The sequence below is a fragment of the Camelus bactrianus genome, chromosome 5, assembly GCF_048773025.1.
Source record: "Camelus bactrianus isolate YW-2024 breed Bactrian camel chromosome 5, ASM4877302v1, whole genome shotgun sequence".
Lineage (NCBI taxonomy): Eukaryota > Metazoa > Chordata > Mammalia > Artiodactyla > Camelidae > Camelus > Camelus bactrianus.
Genome location: NC_133543.1, coordinates 84,873,669 through 84,897,415, shown reverse-complemented (window position 1 = coordinate 84,897,415; position 23,747 = coordinate 84,873,669). Strand labels below are relative to the sequence as shown.

Genomic DNA, 23,747 nt, shown 5'->3' with positions numbered 1-23,747 from the left:
TTAGTATCCAGGGGGATCAGATCCTAAATTGGGAGTCTATGGTTCCAGGTTATAGTTTCTAATTGAACTAGGGAGAGTAGAGGCTTATCAGTATTTCTGGAATTTCTGGATGGTTTTTTTCTCTGAAATCAGTTGAAAACTATCCGAGGTAGCTGGCAGAGCTGCCCAGCAGCTGCTCAAGTTACAGCTACAACAGCTGGATCATTACAGCTGCTGCTATAACAAAGAGGACTGCCAAGACCCAGGAAATGGCTACATAACTAGAGGTCTGATTTTTCCTAACTTGTCATGAAAAGAAAGGAAGAAAGGAAGAAAGAAAAGAAAGAAAAGAAAGAAAGAAAGAGAGAAAGAGAGAAAGAGAGGAAGGGAGGAAGGGAGGAAGGGAGGAAGGGAGGAAAGGAAGAAGGGAGGAAGGGAGGAAGGAAAGAAAGATGAAACCTAACAATTGTTTCCATGATATCTAAGATGTTCAAATATTTCTGCTTGCAATATCAAAAGAATCTGAAACAAGAGCCAGTCTAGAGACCAAAGCTGTTAGTTATCATTCATTATGTTATGTGATTTTATAGCATATGGTATAATGCTTTTGAACATAAGAAACATTAAAATACAAGGGAAAGTTAGGAATAAACAGAATAATAAAACCTTCAACACTGTCTAGAATTGACCTATTCTTTCATTCAACAAATTTCTACTGAACACTTAATCTGAACCAGGCACTTAGGTTGGCACTGAAGATACAGTGATGAAAGAAAGAGATAAAAACTCCTGCCTTTTTGGAGCTTGACTTCAATATCTTTATTTCATCCATTAATTCTATAATTTCTTTAATTCAAATGAATGATCTATTATCCGAAATGCTCACAAGTAACATTTCGTGATGTTCATGTAGACCAAGCACTGTTCTAGGTACTATACAAACACTGGCCCGTTTAATCCTCACCACAACCCTGTGAGGCAGAAGCTATTTTATGGATGAAAAAATGAGGGCGCAGAGCATGGATTCACTTTCCTCAAAGCACCACAGTTAGGGGACCGCAGCACCAAGACTTAAACCTACAGAGTCTGGCTAGGGAGCCTGCAGCCTTAAGCCCTCCAACCTCCTGCCTCCCCAGGGTAACAAACACTCTGCAATGCTATTAATAGGTATTCCTGATCACTTTGTTTCCATTGCTTTAAAAATTAAACGCGTTGGTACTTTGTTTTTAAAAGAACAATTTTCTGTTTATAAACCGGGTATATATCACCAGTAACAAACTCTACATATGCCAGAAATTTGCAGGACATGAGAGTGCTTAAAAATAAACACAAAAATCACAGTTCTCAAATCTGATTCTGAATTTGGCAGTTATAAATAATCACAGTTAAAGTGTTCTCTCACCTCTAAGCCAGCATTTACTGTATCTATAGAATTAAATGCTACTTATTTTGGACAGTGAGCAGAAACCTGAGGCCATGCAGAGGGACTGTTGAGATTGCTAGTCCAAACCCTTCATTTTAGAGAGGAAGAACTGAGGTAAGGGACATTTCCTAAAGTCATGCTGGAGAGCCTTGTCTTACTTAGAGACTTTGTAATGTTCCTATTTGTTCCTTAACCTAATTTGAGGAGTAATGGGCCAACATGCAGCTTGTATAGAAAGCTGAAGATAAGATAGCTATGAAATTCTCTCCCTGGCAACCTCCAGAATGTTTAATATAAATATTGTGATTTAGGGAAATCAACATCATCATCTCCTGACATTCAGGATAGTTTAATGAAGGATTTAAATTTTCTTCAGAACAGAGTGTGTTCCTATCCAAATGTGATACAGATGAAGCCCGAGTAAGGGAGTAAGGGAAAGTGGCAGCACAGTATAAACCATTACCCTTTGTGAGGAACAGATTTATATTTGAATCTTGATTTTGTCCCTTAGTAACCTAGAGATTTCTGGGCATTTTTTTCTCTGAGCCTCAGTTTTTCCATCTTTAAAATGGAGAGATGAAGGTCTATTATTCGGTCACTGTATACATTAAATAAGATAATGCATTTTAAGCATTAAAAGATAAAAACACACCAAAAAGTGAGTTTCCATACCCTCTGTGGTTTTCTTAACTATTTTGATGGAACAGGGAGTTAATTAGCTCACAAGTAGAAGACATCACTTCGACACCACATAGTGCATTTCTAGGCTTATCTGTATCATTTGTTCCTCCTGCCCTGAATTTCTCAAATTTTAGTAAAAATAAAGCAGCTTTCCAGACTATAGCAAAAAGACAGATACAATCTTTGATAAAACGAAGTATTTTTAAGCTTAAGAAAATCTTTCATTGGCTTAAAATAACGTTTTTAGCATCATGTGCACCCTTCCTCTCGTTGCATTTTACTTTCTAGTCGTGCCAAGCCATCTGTTGTTCCCTGAAAATGCCATGCTGTTCCCCATGTCCATGTATTTACATGCCATTTCCTCTAGTCTCAAACAGCCCCTTCCTTCTTGTTCATTCGTCAAACCCTTGGCCGTCCTCTTCTACTAGCAGTGAGCTAACTTAGCAGCCGGATCCATGCTTCCTGGGCACAGTGCCTGGAAGGCGGAGGGTAGGAAGACCACGCAGATGTTTGTTCCATGAATGAACGAGGCAGACGATCAAGCAGGGCAATGACACTTTTGTTGACATTAGATTCCACAGTGATGTAAGGAAATTTGTGCAGCTCTCTGAGAAAGGCTGAAACACAGACTTGGAAAATCTACTGACTGATGGCATTACTGTTCGAGTTTGATTATGGTTTTGTGAAGGATCAAATCTGAAGGAATCCGTATTTGGATACTTGGATATACCTTTTGGAGATTATAATTCTAATACATTGTGCGTCAAGAAGTTTGTAAATGTATCATTTTTAATGTGAAAACTAGCCAGCGCTGGTACCAGCCAAGCTGGCATCAGTGAAGTACATTACATGGCACAGAGTTAGAGCTTATTGACGTATCTTCAAAATAATATGACACGATACTCAGTAGAAACTAATATACTCAAAATCGACCTTAACATATTTATATCAGGATATCAAAAGTCATAAAAATTACCTATGGTTACAGTGATCAGACTGAAAATTGCTAACTTTCGCTAGCTAACTTTCTGTCTCCACTAAAGTTCCCTGTTCTACAATTTATTACTCCATACTTCAGTATCTCTAGAACCAGTGAGAGACTCAAAACTAAGCATTCAAAGTATGAATCTTCTAGAGTTAAAAAAATAACTAAGACTACTCATAAAATGATCAGCTAAAACCAGGAATAAAAACAATAATTGTGCACTACTCACTTGTCAAGGGGAAATGCTTAGTTTGTGAATTTAAAACAAAAGCAAATTGGAAAATGACAAAAATGCTGAATTATTCAAAACCTAACTATTCTTTAAAGTTTAACTCACGTGCTACCCCCTTCTTGAGGTTCTCCCTACTGACTACCTACCTTTTGATCAGTCTTTCCTTTCTGAATGGCTGCACATCACACCTTTTGGTCTGATTATTTCACATATATGTTCTCACTCTCCTAAAGGGCTATGAACTCATCTTCAAGGAGAAGAGATTATTTTATAAAGATTCTTTCCTAAACCCACTGTGCTGTAAACAGAGTAGATGCATAATAAATGGTTCTTGTTTGTTAACAAATGCCAAATGGGGAATTGCCACCACAAGAATGGAGACTGCTTCTGCTACTATTGTCTGTGGTTGAGGAAAACCCCCAAGGCAAGGGTGTATTCAAGAACAGACAGAGCAGACAGTGTTGAGAGGGGAGTCAAGACAGAAGGATGGCATAGGGGACTAATTCTTCATCTGAAAAATAGATTGCCTCCTGTTCCCTAGGCAGTCTGCTGCTGAGCAGAGATGAGCTACACTAACTGGACCGGTTCATTAAAATATGGTCCCCTTAGTTCACCAGGACTCATCTTTATGACAAAGCTGTGATTCTGGGAACCGAATGTGCTAGGTTTGCTTCTCTCATGAAACCCAAAAGAATAACATAAAATTTAATTTTTAATGACTTTATATTCAGTTTACTGACATTGTATAGCTTAACCTCTGTATGGACTCAACATCGAATAAAATTTAGTGATGCAAAGAGCTGTCAGAGCAGTCCCTTCAAGCAGTGGGCTATTCTAACTGTTTAGTATTGAAAGTTTGTAGATCTGCCTCAAGGAAATGCTCCGGATAATTAAAAAGTCCTTGCTCATCCTTCAATCTCTCCCACCTCGCTGCCCTGCTACACTAAACTCCACTAAACTCCACTGCCATGAAGTTTAATCACTAACACGATTACTGCCAGTTTTGTTTACTTCCATTTCCCCAGAACAAGTGCCTGATACATCAAATGTTGAATTAATGAATGAAGTCATTTGCCATATCAGTTTTTTGGAGACTTGGGCATCAAAACCAAGGACTTGAACTTCAGTTTTGTCTGAGACCAGAGCTGATGATAAAAGTAACCGGGCTAGTGAGAATGCCTGGGCCATCCTTTCCTTTAACAGTGCCTTAGACACTTCATGATTGCCAGAGGCTTAGTATTCCGCAGTTTCCACAGTGATATTTTTACTGCCTGAGAAAGGGGCACCATGTTGGAACTGCCTTCTAAAATTTTGAGAAACTTAGACCTCTGAGATGAAGCATGTGCGTGTGTAAGGAGGGGTGGAAGGGATGCTGAGCTGAGCTGAGAGAATGTCCAGTAGATTTCACCAGGAGGCTGGTGTCAAAGTCACTATCAAGCCTGAAACATGAGTCTCTGAGTGAGTCATTTTAATGGTGTATGTCACCATTTGGCTTGCCTCAAACGCTGTGCAACTTGTTGAATCTGTTCATGTGATATCTATATTCTAATATCTAGTGATAGAGATTTAAGATACCATATTTTGTAAGAATTACTGAAAAAAATCTATTAAACTCTACTAGAAAACCTGGTTGCTGACAAAACTCTGAAGGAAGAAGATGCTTGGGGAAAAAACGCAAATTAAAAATATTCATTAAGAGAAAAGCCAACCCTGCAACAGTTTCCTAAGGAACCACAAAACAACAACAACAACAAAGCGATTGGAACGTGACCACAGATCTGAATACCAAAACTCACGGGCAGAGACAGAGCAGAGTTTCTGTAGTGCCCGAACTTAGACAATGTTTTGGAACTTCCTTGGAAAAAAACCAAAATGATGTTACAAATGCTCCAGGACGTAGAGAGGCCTGGAAGGGGCCTGTGCAAAGCGAGGGGCCCTGATGTTGGAGTTACACCCATTCAGCATCATAACAGCCTCCGCACAGGGCCGTGGTCAGGACAGTGTTTATAGAACAGTTTCGTCAGGAAGGCCCAAGGTAGGAAAAGTGAGACATGGGAAAAGAACTGTGGGAAGAGCAGGGAAGGAGGCCACTGCTGCAGTGATGATGCGCTGGCAATTAGCACTGAGGTGGGGACAATAAACAGTAGCAATGGTGACAGCAGAAGAAATTCTATTTTGAGGGGAGAGAGGAGAGCTTCGCCTTGTGGGAACCAAAAAGCTATTTAAATCTGAGAATCCAGTCTAGGGTGATCACTCTGTCACACTAAAGGCTCATCAACCAGAGGATAGCTATTTTATTGCTAGAAAATTGCAAGACAATTGTGGCGCTCACCCTGAGGAAACAGAGTAAGTGCCCGGGAACATTTTCCCATCTTCCCGGGTCCTTTTCCCACCCCTCCCCTCACATTCCTCACTGCTCCTCCCTCCTACTTGGCCACTTCCACACCAGTGTTTCCACACAGATTCAACCTGTGAAATCACACATTCATTTGGATGAAAATTGTACGACAGAAGGGGTTACATAAGCAGAGTCCATCCAAACGCAGTATTGTGTACTTTTCAAACTCAAAGACTTTCAAATTTGTTATGTGTAACGTAAGCAATTAGTCAACTGGCTTGAGCCAGGAATGATTTGAAAGTCAAACATTCGGACCAGTTTGGAGCCAAAAGTGCCCTTTTCTTCTGATGAGGAAAGCAGCCTTTGGAGCCGTCCTTGTCCCAACACACCGAGTGGTGAAGTGCCCAGATCATGAGTCTGCTGTGGGGAGAAACTAGGCTTGTTCATCTCTGATGTTTAATCTCCGGTCTCTTGCTCAGAGCTTGGCTTTAAACAGGTGCTCAATAAAGTGTCAAAACTGAGTGTATCCTGGGAACACACTCAATGCGAGGGGAGTAGAAAAGTACGTTCAGCATGACAAGACGCCTGGTGTCCACACAAGGGAGAGTCCAGAGTTACAGAGAGTAGTTTGAAGAAAGCTGACAACGCAAAGGACAGCCAAAACAACCTTAAAGAAAGAGGAGCTGGAGAAGGATGCTTCTGGCCCTGGTTCCTTACCAGCTTTGGTGAAAGTTAGCTAATCATGACTCTGTTGCCCAATAGACAGCAACTTAACACCAATTTAGTGAGAAAAGCAAATGGCCCCAGAGCAAACTTAAGAGATAAGCGTAAGAAAAATAAGATTCAGAGTGCAGGCAGTATCCATTCAACCCTAACACCGCGGCCACTCACGTCTGCACCTGCCGTGTTTATACTGACCGACAGTCATAAACGAACCAACCAACCCCTTTAAAATCAGGTGCTGTGTCTGTTCTTTATGGAGGAAAGTAATTTGATAATACATCCCAGGAAAGAAATCTCTTAACATGTTTTAAAGCCTTCACATTTCAGCTCTCTGAAAAATTCAGCTAGAGCAGGCAGATTTATCAAGCAAAGCCACCTAACTCTTACTCCAGCTGAGATTTACAACTTCAGCAAATTTTAACTTTTCAGCTGGAGGAAATAACTATTATTCTCACCCCAAAGCTTCGTTGGCTTTGGAGTTAAAAGAGCTCCACCCTAACAACACAAACCTACAAAGTAACTTCGCTAGAACCCACAAAATAAGCAGGATACGAGCTCCCCCTACTGGTACAACACTGTTCCCACTTCATGAATCCGGTAAGGGATGGCCTCTGTGAGCTGCAGAGTAAAACAGAATTCCAGTTTAGGGTTAAAGAGGAGGAAAAGCTAAAAGGTTTTAAAAAAAAGCAAACCACCACCACCACCACCACAGGCAAACAAACAAACAACCAAACTAAAAAACAGGAAAACTACTCACTCTCAAATAATCTCTGTGAAAGAAATATGCAAAAGACATATTTACAAATATTTGACACACTGTTTAAGCCCCCATCCGAGTGGACAGATGAGTGAACTGGATGACTGTCCCTCTCGGCAGGCTTGGTGGCCTCCTTTGCATTCAGACGTTGCAACAAGAAGAACATACCCATAGTAATTCTGTATATAAATAGTAGAATTTTCCCCCTCTAACAGCACATGTGGAAGGCTACAGGCTTTGGAGAAATAAAGTAGAGTAGCACCATGGAGTTTGGACAAAGACCATCATCTGAGGGCCTTGGGTTTTCTGCGTTTGAAAATGACTTCACTGTGTTGCTATGTGAACTGGGAAACTAAAAGTGGAAGCCGTAAGTTTTATATTTCAAGCCACTCAAATTAGTTGTCTCCAGAGAAGAAATTCAATGTGAGAATCACGGCAAACATAGGTAAAGTGCTATTGTGGGGTCATTCACACTGACAAGCAGGGGAGTTGCTGCAGAGGTGTTGCTAGTGATAAGCCGTTACAGAAAAAAATGTAATGAAAGAAGTGGAACTCCCACTCTTTGAGTCAGCAGAAGGGAGCTGTTTCATGATATCTGCTATATTTGTAAGGCTGCAATTTGATTGTACCTGATTCTGTTATCACAATCTGTTACATATCCTACATAGAATATAAATGCATAAAGCCACTTAAAGGCCAAATCACAGAGCTGTCTATTTTTGTATCTTATTTTGTACTGCCATACCAGTGATGATGCTTAAGTGGTAGAAATTTAAAACGGTAAATGAAAAACAAAAACATCAATAGATGCAGGCTTTATTGAAAAGCCACTGGTTGAAAATCCCAAAAGTACATCAATCTGCTTCCCTCTTGAAGTCTGAGAAAATTGCCTTAGATGAATGCAACAGGCTCGACGCATGGGGTTTTGTTTTTTAAAATGATGCTTTTTATGAAACATTTTCATGTCTTACAAGTAAACCTATATATTCATTCATGTTGAATGTGTATGGAGAATTTGAGGAGTACAAAATGAAGTGACAGGATTGTTACCGTGTTTTTCTTCTCCTTTCTAGATCCTTCTTTGTATCGGCATATAATATTTTTGTTCCCATGAGTGTCAATTTGGAAAGGAATGGAAGGTGATTTGAGTAGACGTGGGACACCAGTATATCTGTGACCTTCTCACCATCTTTTTTCACCACCGCCCTAGTTAGGTCAGGGTCATCTTTACCTATTCTGCTAAAATAATCTTTCTGCTGGTTTCCTTGCTTCCTCTCTTGTTTCATCTATAATTCATCCTCCACACAGAAGCCAGAGCAGTCTTTTAAAAATATAAGCCAGATTATATTACTCTCCTCCAAACGCTTCCCATGACACTATAAATAAAACCCAATTCCTTACCACTTCTCCACTCTCCTCTTCCACCACATTCCTGCTTAATCACTGTGCTCAAACCACGTCTAGCTTCTCTTTGTTTCTGGATTTCACTGAGGTCTCCCCTGGGGCACTGGCACTTGCTCTCCTCTTTGCTCTGAGTGCCTGCCTTGCCTTGGGGTCTTGGGGCGCACTTCTTTCTAATTCAGGCATTCAGTGCAAATCTCTCTCTTCCTACAAAACCTAGTCACTCTGTATTCTATCACCTTGTTTACATTACTAAAAGACACGATCACTCTCTGAAATGCTCTTGTTTATTTATTTGCTTAGCTTATGTCTGTTGCTTCTCTTTAGAATTAAGCTTCAGGTGAGCAGGGACTTTTTTCTGTATCTCAAGCATCTAAAACATGGCTGGCATAGAGTATAATAATATTACGCCGTGTTATCAAATCGAAAGAGTATATAGTGTCACATGGAGGTAAGTACTGTATTATCAATAAATCAAGTGGAATAAATGCTAGGAATAAAAAAACCCTGTGTGTGTGTGCATGTCCCTTTGCACAGGACTAATGCGCCAAAGTCGGGTTACACAAGTGTAGCCGTTTCTCTGATTAGTTCAAAATCCCTACTTAACAGCAACACCTTCCTTTTAAGCAATTAATAAATGTTTAAAATATTTTAACATGAAAGGCTCTGTATTTTTATTTTAAATCTCTGACATCAAAATAAATGGCAGACAACATGGGAAACAGTGGAGAAAAGAGAAACTGGTGCTTCAAGGGCCTGGGTTTAAATCCTGGCTGTGCCACTAACCACATGGTTGTGGACAAGTAGCTTAGTCTTGGCGTTTTCATTTTCTTCATTGGAAAATGGAGATGATACATCTTTCTTGAAGAGTTATGGCAACTATTTACTATTTGGCTATAAAATATCTGACCCAGAGTAGGGGCTCATTATTAGTATCTTAACAAGAGACAGTATAAATTAGTCTTCAGAGTGTTCCACTGGGTTTATCAGTTACTGGAGCAGATAAGCCATATGAAGGTTAGTGATTCGTGTATTATACGTATATGTAAATTAGCAGTGTTGTGTCCTTATCAGTGTTTCTGTAATTGCCCCATTTGAAAGCAGCGCGCCTAAAAGCAATACCCTGTTTGAAGTATTTTTCCATGTATTCCTTTTCATTCCCAGTAACCTCAGGGAGTAGTATGCAGCTAAAGCATTTTTCGTTTGCTTGGCCTTGTCCCAAACGTACAAAAATTAGAAATTTTGTCAGAAGGAATGCTCCTTCAGCATTATCAGTAAATACTGTGTGCTAGAAATGTCGGAATCAGTCATTTTTAATCCTCAGACATTTAGAGCTGAAAACTACTTAGAAAAAGTTAGGAAAAAAATCTCTGAACTTAGAAAAATTCAAGTCTTTGTTGAAACAAATAGATGATTCAGTGTCACAGAGTCCCTTTCATGAATTCACTCAGCCAGTCCGTCGTAGTTCACTAAAATGGGCTTTGCCTTCTAGGACCATTTGCAGGTGCAGGAACAGGCACCTGTCTTAGTTTGTGATGTGGTGGCAATTACAGGAGGTGCTCAACCAGATCAAGCATTTCACTGTTGGCTAAAAAACAGAAAACGGTTCAGTGGAACTAAGCGACTCTGGATCTGAATTTTTCTCTCTTTCCAGACATTGAAAATGTTTGTAATCCATTCTATGCATTTTTATCCCTTTGCCCTACTCTCCTCTCTCCCCTTAGATATGGTTATTCCTAAAGAGAGAGGGATCAGAGGGGAGTTTCATGAATGCTTATGTTGTCACTGAATGGCAGCCCCCAATTCTCTACTAATATATATACTATTATGAATTACAATATATAATACACATGATGTAAAATATATGTAATTTATGCATACTGCTCAACATATATTCAAGACTCATCCAGAAATATATAATTATACAATCGCAAATGAGAAAAGAACTTGGGGAGGAAGGTATACCTCAAGTGGTAGAGCATGTGCTTAGCATGCACGAGGTCCTGGATTCAATCTCTAGTATCTTCTCTAAGGAGAAAGAAATAAATAAACCTAATTATCCACCCACCACCCCCAAAAAAACTAAAAAAAAAAAAAAAAAAGAACCAACTAAATTTTAAAAAATTAAAAAAGAACTTGGAACATAGATCTTTTAAAGGTTTTCCTGACAATGTATTACCTTCCTATAGAAATTCTCAAAAGGTTTGTCTTAAGACAGGTAAAAATCTGTGAAAGAGGTTGAGAAAGGGGAATGATTTCAAAGTGATGAAATGATTTCTATAAGGAATTTCTTCTACATTCCCAGCTTAAGGCTTAAGTACCTTCAGTCTACGGGAGGAGACCCGAGCAGTTACGATCAGTAGATCATTCCTCAGGTCTCCATGCACCCTGTCACACGGGGTGGTAGAGAGCATATCGTTAATGAGACTGCAGGGACGGGAGACAAATGGATGGGGTTGGAGCAGTTTCCCAACGTGTGCACCATGGATTACTAATTCCTTTGCTTTTTCAGTATCTTTAAGAAAAATGTTTCATGATCAGGTGTTCTTTTAAAACACTTTTTAAACAAAACCTAGCAAGTTTCTTTACTGTAAGATTTCTCAGTCTTTCATATGTGACCAAGGTGACCACTTGTCCTTGTTTTTGGAGGACTGAGGAGTCTGGGTTGCAGAATTTTCCACGCTAAACTGGAAAAGTGTTGGGCAAATTGGAGCAAGTTGGACACCTTACCTGTGATGCCTCAGAAGAGGTCAAAATACACTCCATTTCTCAATCTCACTCAACTGAATAGCCTTTGGTAAATAGCACTGTGAGGCATTCAAGTTCTACCGAACACACTTCAAAAGTGCTGGGGTAAGGAAAGTGTCAGATCTCCTATTCAGCAGGACGAAGCATTGATTTCAACCTTTGTCTTGTCTGGCAAGAACAAAATCTATTTTTCCTAATGAAATATCCTCTGGCAACATTAAATGCTATTTTAGATGGGTGAGAAATGTGTGTAGGGCAGAGTTAGGAAGAAAATCTTTGTCTGGAACACCTTTTTCTTGATTTTCTTCTCAAAACATGCATGGGTTGGAGTGTAAAAACTATTGAGGGAAAAATGCACTAACTAAGTAAATATTCTGTGTGTTAATATGGAAAGATATGTTGATTGGGACCTTATAAAAACCAATAGTACAGCCTACCCAAGCCTGAAGCTATTTAACATTCTACATTTTTTTGTTCCTTACTTAGGCACTAAAAATCTCTTTCCACAAGACGTTGAATATCACCGCTTTCTCTTTTCTTCTTCTGACATTTTGCATGGAAAAGTCCTTTTCTCTCTCACCAGATTGCTCTCCTAGTTTGTTTCTCCAAACTCTTTTTTATCCCCTATAAATACCTCCTTTTATATCTGAGCACAGCATTACCATATTGCTCCAGTTTCATTCATGGTGGTGGGGGGAACAGATGAAAAAAAAAAAAAAAAAAAGAGCAAGGGGGTGTGGGGAAGAGCTGTGACTCAGAGTTGGTGGAAGAAATAGAATCCCTCTGCAGATTTCTTGAGGAATGACAGCTCATGGCATTTGTGATGCCTACTCTAAGTAAGTCAAGGGCCCTAGTTAGCAGCTACTGGGAGGTGGGAGAGTGGCCTCCTTGTTCACACACGCATCGATTTATCGCTATTGTAGGAGTGAACATCACTGCTCTGCCAGTTCATTCATCCATGCATGAATTTCACCAATATTTATCTGGCACCTACTACATGCCAGGCACAGTTCTATGAAATTCTGCTGGTTGCATCTTTACTTGCAGTCTGATGACAGCAAAGTGACTTACTTTCAAATTATTTCCTCTAGAATCTCCACGGCATCATACAAAAGCTCTCCTTTCCCCCTCTACACACTGTTGTGTATTTCATAAGCTGAAAGCTGAGGCTCACAGAGTTCTACTTTCTGATTTTATTAAATTGAGAAACTTTCTAGATCTAAGGAACTAATATCCAGTGTTTTATTTTCCAAGTAATATTCTTCTATGCCTAAAGTACATTTTATGTGGGGTAATCACAGTAATTCCTTGAAAACTCAGAAAAGACAGGCTTTTTTTTTCCCCTACTGGGTCAATGTCAAATTAAATGAAATTACCAAATGGATTTCCAAATGATTCTATTCTCTGGCCAAAGTCATTTGGTATTTTAATAAGTAATTTGGATGTGGGATAAAGTATTCACATAGGGTAAAATTACCTCAATTACCTACAAACTAACTAAAATCCTAAAATAACTTCCATCTTTTTTCTCTGCACACCACTTTTAGGAGAACGAGGTAAATCACAAATGAACAAGTTAATATACTAGTATCAGATGCCATGCACTTCACAAATAAAGAAAATGCAAAGAAAAAGCCTTTTAGCTTAAGCTTGCAGCCTGTATTTTTGCTTGGCCCTTCCTAGATTCCCTTGATTTTCTTTCGGTCCTGGATAAGCAGGTGCTTATTTTTGAAGCTGTTTTAGGTTCGTAAATATCATCTTGCCTTATTCTTTGTACAAGGGATCATGCTCTTACTTTTTTTTCCCCAGTCCTCCTCTATTAAGTTAAAATAATTCTACAGTTATTTTAGCACATGAAACTCTTCATGTTAAACTCTTATTTCAGAATTTCAAATAATTTAAACTATAGCATGCAAATGTGAAGGGAAACATTTCAAAATTTAAGCACACTTTTTTGCTGTTAGTGTTACAGCCTTAGTTCAGCCGAGCAAATATTCAATGAGATCCTATTAGGAACGTGGCTTTGTGGTCTGCACTTAGGGAGACTAACAATTAGCTCCAGGCACATATACAAGACGATTACTTCAGTGAATCAGACTGGTGATACAAAGTAGAACTGTATTTAGTCCAAATAGATAACTGAAGGAAATCTTCTTGATTTAGTCTTAGAAGATGAGAAATATTTAGGTAAAAGCATGGGATGGGTTTCAGGAAGAAGGCAGCATTAGTAAACCAAAGAGGCATGGAATCTGTTGAGGTATCTCAATGAACTACTCTCAGTGAAAAGGTACACTGGAGTTGTCAAGTCTGAGGGGAAGATTAATGATGAGGTTGGAGAGGCGGGTACTGGAGCATCTCTGGAGGACTTTGTACCTCCTACTGGGAAGACTGACTTTTATTTTAAGAATGATGGACAACCATTGTTGGGTTGTAAGCAGGGGAATGATATGCTCAGATAAGTATTTTCTATAAATCATTCTGACCATAAGCCAGAAAAATTTTAGGACGACAAGACTGGAAGAAGGGAGTCCTGTTAGGATGATTTTTTTCAACGTCATAGACAAGAGATGACTAGGGACTGAAATAGGGGATTGGTGAAGGAAGGGTCTGGACACAGAGATCTGAGAACTATTCACAATAGAAAATCCACGTAGCATGCTGATTTATAGGCTTGGACTGGCTTCATAACTCTGCCACATTCTATTTCAGAGCAGAGCATGGTGTAAGAGAGCTCCCTCTTGGTGAATGGCCAGGGGTGTTTCCTGAATCAATGCCTGAATGTGCTTGGACAGCATGGCCCTCAAAAGCAGTGAGACATGAGATACCAGAATATAACCATTTAATATCATCCTACTCTTTAAGATGCAGTATAATAACTCTACTACTAACTCCCTTTTTTCTCTAAACTGCCAGCTGTGTTTCTCTTTAATTATATTTAAAAATAACACCTACTTTCAAAGACAAGCACATTCAAGCTGCTATTATGCCTGTCTTTTGAGTAACTGAATAGAATCTTCAACACTGTAAACTCTCCAACCCTTAAGGATTAGATCTCAAACTTCAGCCCAAAGCTCGAAGTGTTCAGGAGAGATGACACTCTATGGCTCAACACCCTTTGCACCAATTTCCCACCACTACCATATAAATCAAGATGTCAGAAACTCTAGTCGCCAAAGGTCATGGTTTCCTGTTAGTGCTGTGGTCTCTGGAGAGGATAGTCAGTGTATCAAGAATGACTCTTGCCCTGATTCAATGCTTACAAGATGATGCAAATTTTCTCAATTTAGCCAGGATCAAATATACGAAGAGTACGTTAATTTTGTGTAGAAGCTGTAATAGAAATGGGTTCCCTCTTTAACTGATTCCACTAATATGGATTTTTCTGTTTGTGGCCTTCCCTACCAGAAGATAATGTCAGAACAGTCATCCAGTCAGCCAAACTATGAAATTAAGGAATGAGGAAAGCAGCTGGAAAATGAGAGAGAATGGGGGACAAGGTTAAGTTTATAAGAAATATATGTATTTAGTATTTTATATTTAAATATTTATATTAAATATTTATTTAATTATGAATAGATCCACTTTAAATGCTCCATCTGCTGAACAAGTTCTTAGACGCATCTGTCCAACCTTACTTAAAATCCAGTTAATTCCCCTTTTATTTTTCTCCGAGAGACATCAGCAAGGAATGCAAAACTAAAATCTCTTCAGAACCAGTTTACTAACTGAAAGTCACTGGAATAATTCTTTTGGTTTGACTCATTGAGCCAGAATGCTAACATTATTTAAACATATTGTTTTCTATTTATTCTTGGATTTTTTTTCAAATCCCGAAGCTATAACAAGTGTGTAATTTACCAGAGAAAATGAAATTGCTCTTTGTTAAGAAAACATTAAAAATCATATGCTGCAATATGTATTGTACATTTAGTACAGTAAAAAAAGCTATTACTTTCCAACCCAAATTTGAAACAAATTCAGTGCAATTTGGCATGCGTTGCAGCATGCAGAGAGATTCCTGTGTATTAAACACTGTCTGGTAATACCTGAAATGTTCTGCTTGTGTACAGATATCAAAACAAGAGAAGGACGTCTTAAATAAAACCCTGAGTACAAATGTACCTTAAGGGTTCAAAAAAAAAAAAAAAAGGATTCAACTACTGTACAACCTTGGATATCTATTTAATGAAGGACCATAGACAATGTCCCTCAGATGGGTAGCAGACTGGTATATCTAAAATAGGCAAGGAGTACTTTGGAGAATATACCACAAACTCCTGACCATCAACTCCAGACAAAAGAAATGTTACCTTTTTTCTTTTAATTACCAAAGTCTGCCCCACCTCCTCCCTTACTTCAACACAATGCATTCTCAACAGAGGTCTTGTAAAATCACCAGTCGGATCACCACATGCTCTCTGCCCCTGACCATCGATGGCTCCCAGCTCACTCACAGGAAGACCCGAACCCCCCTGGCGGGTCTGCAGGGTTACCCCCATCTCTTTTCCTCATCTCCAAGCACCCTCTCACTCACTTCAGTCCAACTAACATCATTGATCTTGGAATACCCCAGTTAGGCACCTGCTTCAGTGCTTTTGAGTTTGCAGCTCTCCTGCAAAGCCCTTCCCTTGCTTATTGGTGAGCCTTGCTCCTTCATTTCCTTCTTATCTTTGTCCAGGTTTTCCTGATCCCCCCAAATATATTAGCAACCCCTGCCTTCCCTTATCCCACTTACCCATCCCCCCCCAACCCATGCGCAGCACTCACCATCTGACAATCTTTATTTGTCCTTAGTTCTTTGTTTACTGCTTGGCTCTTTTCACCGGAAAGATGCTCAACAAAGGCAGGACTTTTGTCTGTTTTGTTCCTTGTTTTACATTTTACAGATCATTGAGGATGCCATGGTGCGGCGTTCACATTTCCCCCATCTCAGCTGCTGCAAATGTTGTAGACAGACAGCTCACAGCTGAGTCCCTCTCCAGGTCTAGTCTGCAGCCTGGCCCAAAGCAATCCTCCCTTTGGGGGCACCCACATCAGTGGCGACCAATGGTGGAGTGGGGAAGCCCAGCCCCATCAAACCAGCTAAACACAACTCACAGGGGCCATCCCATACTGAGGCCCTGACATGGCTTCTTTTAACTGTACTAGCTCTCCCTCTGCCCAGCCCCACACTCTTCCTCCCTCAGACACCCATCCTGAGAGCACTGCTCAGTGAACTTTGACTGTACCAATCTCAACCTCAGAGTCTGCTTTCTGGGGAACCCTGCAAGGGTCACAGCTGAGGAAACTAGAAACAGATTGTGTAAGTAACCCGTCCATGGTCACACAGCTAGTAAGTGGTGGAGGCAGGACCACAGCCACAGGGTCCAGGGCCAGAGCCTGTATTTTCAACTACTACTCCCTGTTGCTACTCACACAACAGGATTTTTTCCCCAAGATTAAAGTCTATTAAACACCTTGGAGCGAATACCCAGAAAAGGCATGGGGTTAGGGATGGGAGACCAAGGGGGAAGTCAGTAGATGAGAACAGCTGGCAAACCAATATGGACTGATGGTTACCTTAGATGACAGACCACAACAAAACCCATAGGGGTCTGAGTACTCCGTTGAATGGAACAGATGATTTCAAAAGTAAAAGTGAGAGTGGAAAGAAGGTAAGATGATGGGAAAATGAAATCTCCTATGATTGTTGATAGGACTGATGATTTACAGAAATCACAGAATATGGGGTCTGTCTGATACAGTTGTTGCAAACAGCTACTGCAAGAGGTAGGGTAAGCTTGTAGGCTACAGTTTCCTTCTTGAAATTCAAGGACTGGCTTGGTTACCATGTGTACTGTTGCTAGCATTGTGGGTGAAATGCTATGTATTTTCTGATCATCATCCACACGTCCAAAGGCTGCCACTGTGATTAAATAAATTAATGTTATGATAGTGCTTTTTCTAAACCATAGAGTGTTTTGCAAATAATTATAACTGAGTTAGGCTTCCTTACAGATTTATCTGACATCAATCAGAACAATAATAAAATCTTCCCATCTATTTTAAAAGAATCTCTTTCTAAAAAGTTCAAATCCCCTTGGAAAAACTGCAATGCTTAGCGTTCTGATGAAAACTCTTCCTTGTAAGTGTACTGAGTCCCTCCCATTTCTTTTTTGAATTTTTATGGAGGCAATATGCCCGCCATTGTAGTTTTAAGAATTATTTACTGTTTTGAATTTTTTAAACCTTATTCCTTATTTCTTATCTATCTTACAGAACTGCAGTTCCTCTGGTATCAACACTGTGAAGACTTCACTCCTCTTTGAGGTGCAGAGCTAGCTGTCTCCTCTAAATACGGAAAACTGTGATTGGGTATGTAGACTTGTTAGCATTGTCTCTGCATCAGTACTGTAAATCATGGACTTAAAAATCACTAATTAAAAGACCCATATTTCTAATCAAACCCTTCAGAGAAATTATATTCTCAGAGTAAATGGGAATAAAGAGCAAAGGTAATATAAATTCTTTTCACTTCAGTTTTAATTTTTTGGAGTCTGAAGTTCTTTGCCTTAGTTTATTATAATCATCTTTTCCTATCAGCAGATGTTACTCTCCTTTACTGATAAAATAAATGAATCTCCAAAGAGCTTGAGAGTAAAATCACATAGGCATCATTCAAGTCAATTAAAAATCTAGAATACAAATCTCCTGATTCATAATCTAAAGCCATGTGTATCACACTGCATACACTGATTACATTTATTTTCCTAGATGTGGTTTAAAAAACAAAACAAAACATATGGGTGATTTAGAAAAAAAAGTTTGTAGTATCCATTTCACATCAAGCAATCTTCTCTGGAAATTCAGTCAATTATTACTATTTTACTGGGGAAAAAAAGTTATTTTCATTTTTAAGATGGTAGTCATGTGTGAAAACAAAGTACAGCCATGTTGGTAACAAAGGCTCCATTCTCCTCTCTTCACTTTCCATCATTCTCATTTTGTTCCCTCCTTCTGTTTGCTATTTGTATTGTTCTAATTTCATTACCCATTGTCTTCATTCACCCTACCTCTATTTCATTACTCCATCGCACTATTGTTTCTCTTTGAAGTACAGAGAAAGCAAAATGGATTCATTCCACCCTTTGAAGACCTGAGAAAAGATTTCGATTGTGGTTCAGATGTCTATAAACTCATGTCCAGCCAGAGCAGCAGCTCTCAGGTGTAGGACAGCAAAAGCAAAGAGAGTTTCTGTTTTCTCCCCATATGTATTGCCCTGGAAGAATCTCAGACCTTTCATACATGGTAGAATTTTTTACTGAATCAGTATTTCAGCTGAAGGTGCTTATAACTGATGCCTGTGAGACTTTGGCTATAATGTGTACTCAATGGAGAAACTACACAGTGAGGCATAGTGTGCTGGCAAGAACTTGACCATGACAGTAAGGTGGAGAAGGTACGGATGGAAGTCAGGAAAGGGAATGGAAGAAAAAGTCACTTAGTCTAATATAAGAATATTTTATGGAATGAATATTCAGCTCCCTGTAATTTATAGTATATTTAACATTTTATTTCTACAAGGGATTATTTTTCTTTTGATGATTAGAACCATAATTTTCTCATTGTGTGCTAAGAAAAGAATTTACATGTAAATCTCCTTGAGTGTAAAGAACTGTGTCATATTCAGCTTTATAGCTCCAGAAACCTTGCCACAGTCCCCAGGTTATATTAGGCTTTTTCAATTCAACTGAATTTCTGAATATCATTAAATCCACATTAGAAACATAAGACATTTTTAAAAATAATTTTAAGTGCTCAAATTTGTTACAATACTGCTTCTAGTTTTTAGCAATCCACATAATCAGAAATAGTCTAGGGTCTATGATTTGTGGCAACATAAATACTTCTTGTTCTATCCAAAGTATATACGAAATAAATATCTTAATTATAGACATCCAAGTGACAGCATACAAAGATAATTTGCACAGGACAATTTTGCATTAAATAAAAACATACCATAACTGATTTTTTGCATTAAAGTCATCATAATAACAATTACCTGGATTACTAAAATAAAAATCAGACTTTCTTTATACAAATAATAGATGTAAATTTAATTTGATTTGTTGCTATACAATTTGACATTATTCTCTTAATTAAAGAGATTAATTATTAAAGAATTCTCTTAAACCTGTGTAATTATATAAGTTGTATAAATAGGCCCAGTGCTTCATTTTATCTCATGAATTAAAAATATACCCATTGTATCTATGCTGTGTATCTTAGAGACATTTTATTTCTATAGACATTATCATACAACTTCCCATAAGCTGTTATTAAAATTTAATTGTGGATTCTTCCAGACTTTTAGCAGGATAATATATTTATGATAATTTTAATAGTTAAAATACAGTTTTTATTTTACCAGACATATATTTTGTCTTTAGGAACCTATCAAAAGTCTACTTAATCCAGAAATATTATTAAGAATAATGGAAAATATTCATGGCCTTGTCTTTATAGTATGACTGAAAGATGCTGAAAGAAAAGCAGGTGTTACAAATTATCCCTTAACCACCCACACACCCTTAGATTCTGAGAGAAGGCTCCTTTAATACCTTTTTTCTTACTGCAGTATTTGTTGCTTAAGGAAGTCTGTGGCTGGATAAGATGTTATTATCCCTCCTACACACACCCATTTTTCTTATTTACAGCATTAAATCTTCATATACATAAGTATTTGAAACACCAATCCATTCCTTTTTACTACTTTCTGAAATTCTTTGGAATTTGGTCTATACAGGACCATGTATTTTATCACCTCCCTATCAGACACATATATAGTTAATTACAGTTTATTCTGAATTTTTTTTCAGGTGGGAGTCTATCCAAAAGGTTATTTGATGTAGATATCTTTCCAACTAAACATTTTTGTTCGGAACAAAAAGGATTCCATAAACAGCCAGTCTTATGTTCTGAACTAATAATACAAAATTATTCTTTGTATTAATGAATTTTCTCAAACACTAAAAAAAGAGGACTGAGTCACTGAAGTGGGAAAAGCCAACCTTTAAGATTTGTATGCAATATTTTTCCTTATTACTCTACAAATTACCCTGACAAATGAATGCAGTACATTTTGCAAACCGTGGGGAAGACATGGTAAACATGTTTTACTAAATAATGTTAGTCTTTTGAATTGTTTCATCTGAATAAATAGATCAATAGTTAAAGATTTTAAAACTCTCTATAAAATGGGTACTAACAAGTTAATATAAATTTTATGAAACCTTTAGATCCATTTTATATTGTAGTAAAAATGTTCCCACAAGTGTGGTAAATGACAGATATGCTCTTGTGAAAATGAATTAAACAAATTATTTTTCAAATAATCAGGCCTAATTTTCAATGCTAAGGCAATATTCATTCATTTAAAAACATAAGACAATCTAAAAAAAGTAAAAATTGATGTATTTCTAAAGTGATTTTGGATTTGGATATTTATGATACCATTTTTGATAGTCACACATGTAAGTGTTTTGTAAATAACATTGTTCACTTCGCTATTCAGATCAATGCACTCCATTTGGGAATTATATTAACTTTTGTTAAAGGAAATTAGAAAAATAACCATTAACCATCTAAAGTGCTTGCAAAGATGCCCCCATTATTAACTAAATACACGTTATTGAGAATATATCCCATAGAGACCAGTCAGAACAATCACGAGCTAGGCTTGTTGGATTAACCAGCCAAACACAGGTAATTCAGTCACTTCTGGTTAATTCAAAGGAAACTGATTCTGGCTCCTCTGATATCTTGGTAATAGGAACTCTGTCAGAATATAGAGCAAGTCCATCTTCTGTATAGCAGAGGTAGCAAGTCAAATATATTTTATGTACAATCCAATGGATATGGGAATTGGAATGTGCAAGTCACTCTGAGTTTACAGGTTCTAGTTATTAAGCCTTTTTGTCATTTTATGTTAGAGTAATAAAACTACAGAAAAGTAAAACCATTAGTATTTCAGAGAAAAGTAACACATAGACTAGAAAAAAAATTGATTTAGTAAAAACAAAACAGAAACACTGTCTCTGTCTTTTTAAAAAAAACTATGCAGCTAAGACTAAATACTTATTTACCACAACTTTCAGAGCAACAATTCTTTAAAAGAAATTCAACTGAGAATTAAATGTGTTATTTGCTTTTTTTCTCCTCAAAACAGTTATCTCTTAAGAAGTTGCTTTTTTTTTCTCTCTCTCTAAGTTATGATAAAGCACTTATAATTGAAAGGAAGGGTAAAAATAAAAAAGGAGAAAAAATTAAGGAAAGTAATTTCCAACTAATATATAAAATTTAACTTATAAATATCATATTCACGAGATTAAAATGATTTCCCCCTCAAATTCCCTTGTTCAGATCATAGGATAACATAGTGAACCTACGATTTCAATATAAAATGCAACAAAGAAGAAGGAGGTTGACTATACCATCAATCGTATGTGCTAATTACAGTGAATGAAAACTGGAAACTAGAGTCTGAAACATACACCACAACTTATTATGAAAGAAAATGAAGAAATGATTTATGATATGAAGAGAAGACTCAATTAGAAAAAGTATACTGTGATGCTTTAACAAAAGGGCAACGGGGATATTCTGTGTTTTGTTTTTAAAGGTGCTAAAAATTAAGACTTGTTGCATGAAAAGTAGAACAGTTGAGATAAAATGATACCTGTCCAATTAAGTAGTCTACACATAAAACTAAGGAGCTGGGAGTGTACAGAGTTTTGTAGTTCTTTCTAAAAGCAACATTTAAGAAATTGATTAATTTCTTAATATTCCAGTGGTGAAATATTTACTCAAGGAACTCTTTTTTTTCCCCTTTCTTTTTCTCCTTAAGATTTAATTTGTCCTAGAAGCTCCTTTTTTCAAAACTTCTAGAAGCTTTCTTAGGAATACTACATTAATCAGCTAGAGAAAAACATTAATTTCATAGAAGTAGTAAAAGATTGTCTTAACATCAGATGACTGTCCAATGCCGAATGACATGGAAATACATTTCATACTCTCACAGTACTGAACCTTGACTCCTGTTCAGTTTTAGTCTTTGTGTAAAAAAAAAAAAAAAAGTGCTCCAATATGCTGCTCTAATTGTAGTCTCTGATTACTTATGAACTAGTTAAGCCTTTCATTACATAAGGCGACTTGAGAAATCTTTAAAGTGTTGCCCAAACCAGATAAGGTGAGCAGTACAGATATGACTTTCCTGAATCCAGAGACTTCTCTTCCTTATCTTTTATCAAATTCTTCATTTGAAAACTAAAATTACTTGGAAACATACATTTAGTCACTTTATACAACTTAAGCAAGGCCTTGAGAGAAAATGTTTATGTTTTTTATTCATTCTCTTTTCATTATCCTTGCTGAAATTATATCTAGTTGCTTTTTTTTTTCTTGTTGTGTATAAAGGTAGCATTTTGTTTGGATTTCATTTAGAAAAGCATTTTGGGAAATTTACAATGAAGGTTCAATCCAGAAATAATTTCTTACTTGGCAGTAAGTATATCAGATCAAATTTTGAAAGCTTCTGCCTGTCTCTTATCTTATATGCTTCTTTAAACACATAACTAAATCATGAAAACATATATCTTATTTTAGTGAAAATAGCTAGAGATTAATTTAATCAAAGAAATCAAAGATACTATCTTATTTTCACTGGCTTAAAGTTTATCTTTTTTACTTTTCTTTTATAAACTAGAGCTCCTTCAGTTTCAAACTATTAATTTGATAATTATGACCTTGTTTACATGATAGTTATATATGTGTTAATATCAATACCTTGTGATTATATATTTAAAAAACCCAATATTTAAATAGTTTTCTCATGAGTTTTCTGCCCTGCCACAAATGCTTGGAGGCTTCCTTTAGGAAGTTCTGACATGCATATTTATCTTGAAGTTAACTCAAACGCAAACACAAACAGGAAGATTAGATGGAAATGGAGTTAAGTATGATTCATAAATATATCAAGTAATTTACATGGCATATACATTTACTTAATAAAGAGAATGGTATTTTTTGGTTTTGTTTTCCTTTTCCTAAAATGCAAAATATGAATTTGTCTCAGTTATCTGTGATGGCAAATACATAAGTAAATATCCAGAGATAATAGCCACATGTAAGTCTTCAAATATATAAAGAGGCAACTCCTACCTCCATCTCCAGATCCTGATCCTGCATCTGGGGGAAAAAAAAGAAATAATTTGTTTTTGCTTAAAAACATATGCAAAATTTTTTTGCCTTTAAAAAAAATTCATATTTATGTTCTCTGTTAAGATGGTAATATATTGAAAAAAAGCTAATATTTAATTAATGAAAAATACAGTCACATCAATTTAATTTCTATAACATAACTTATAAAGTAAATTCCCTATTATTTTCATTCTTAAACTTCATGAAAAAAATATTATCTAGTTTTGGAATAATTCCTAGACT

The 23,747-nt window shown here is 37.2% G+C and overlaps 1 protein-coding gene across 1 annotated transcript in view; it reads right to left on the bottom strand.

Moving 5' to 3' along the window:
- TMEFF2 (transmembrane protein with EGF like and two follistatin like domains 2) overlaps window positions 1–23,747 on the bottom strand; it is a 225,950-nt gene that overhangs the window by 186,304 nt on the left and 15,899 nt on the right. The window contains exon 4 of the mRNA XM_010948700.3: window positions 23,466–23,492. Within this exon, the coding sequence (XP_010947002.1) occupies window positions 23,466–23,492 (27 nt within the window). The remainder of the gene's footprint in view (window positions 1–23,465; window positions 23,493–23,747) is intronic.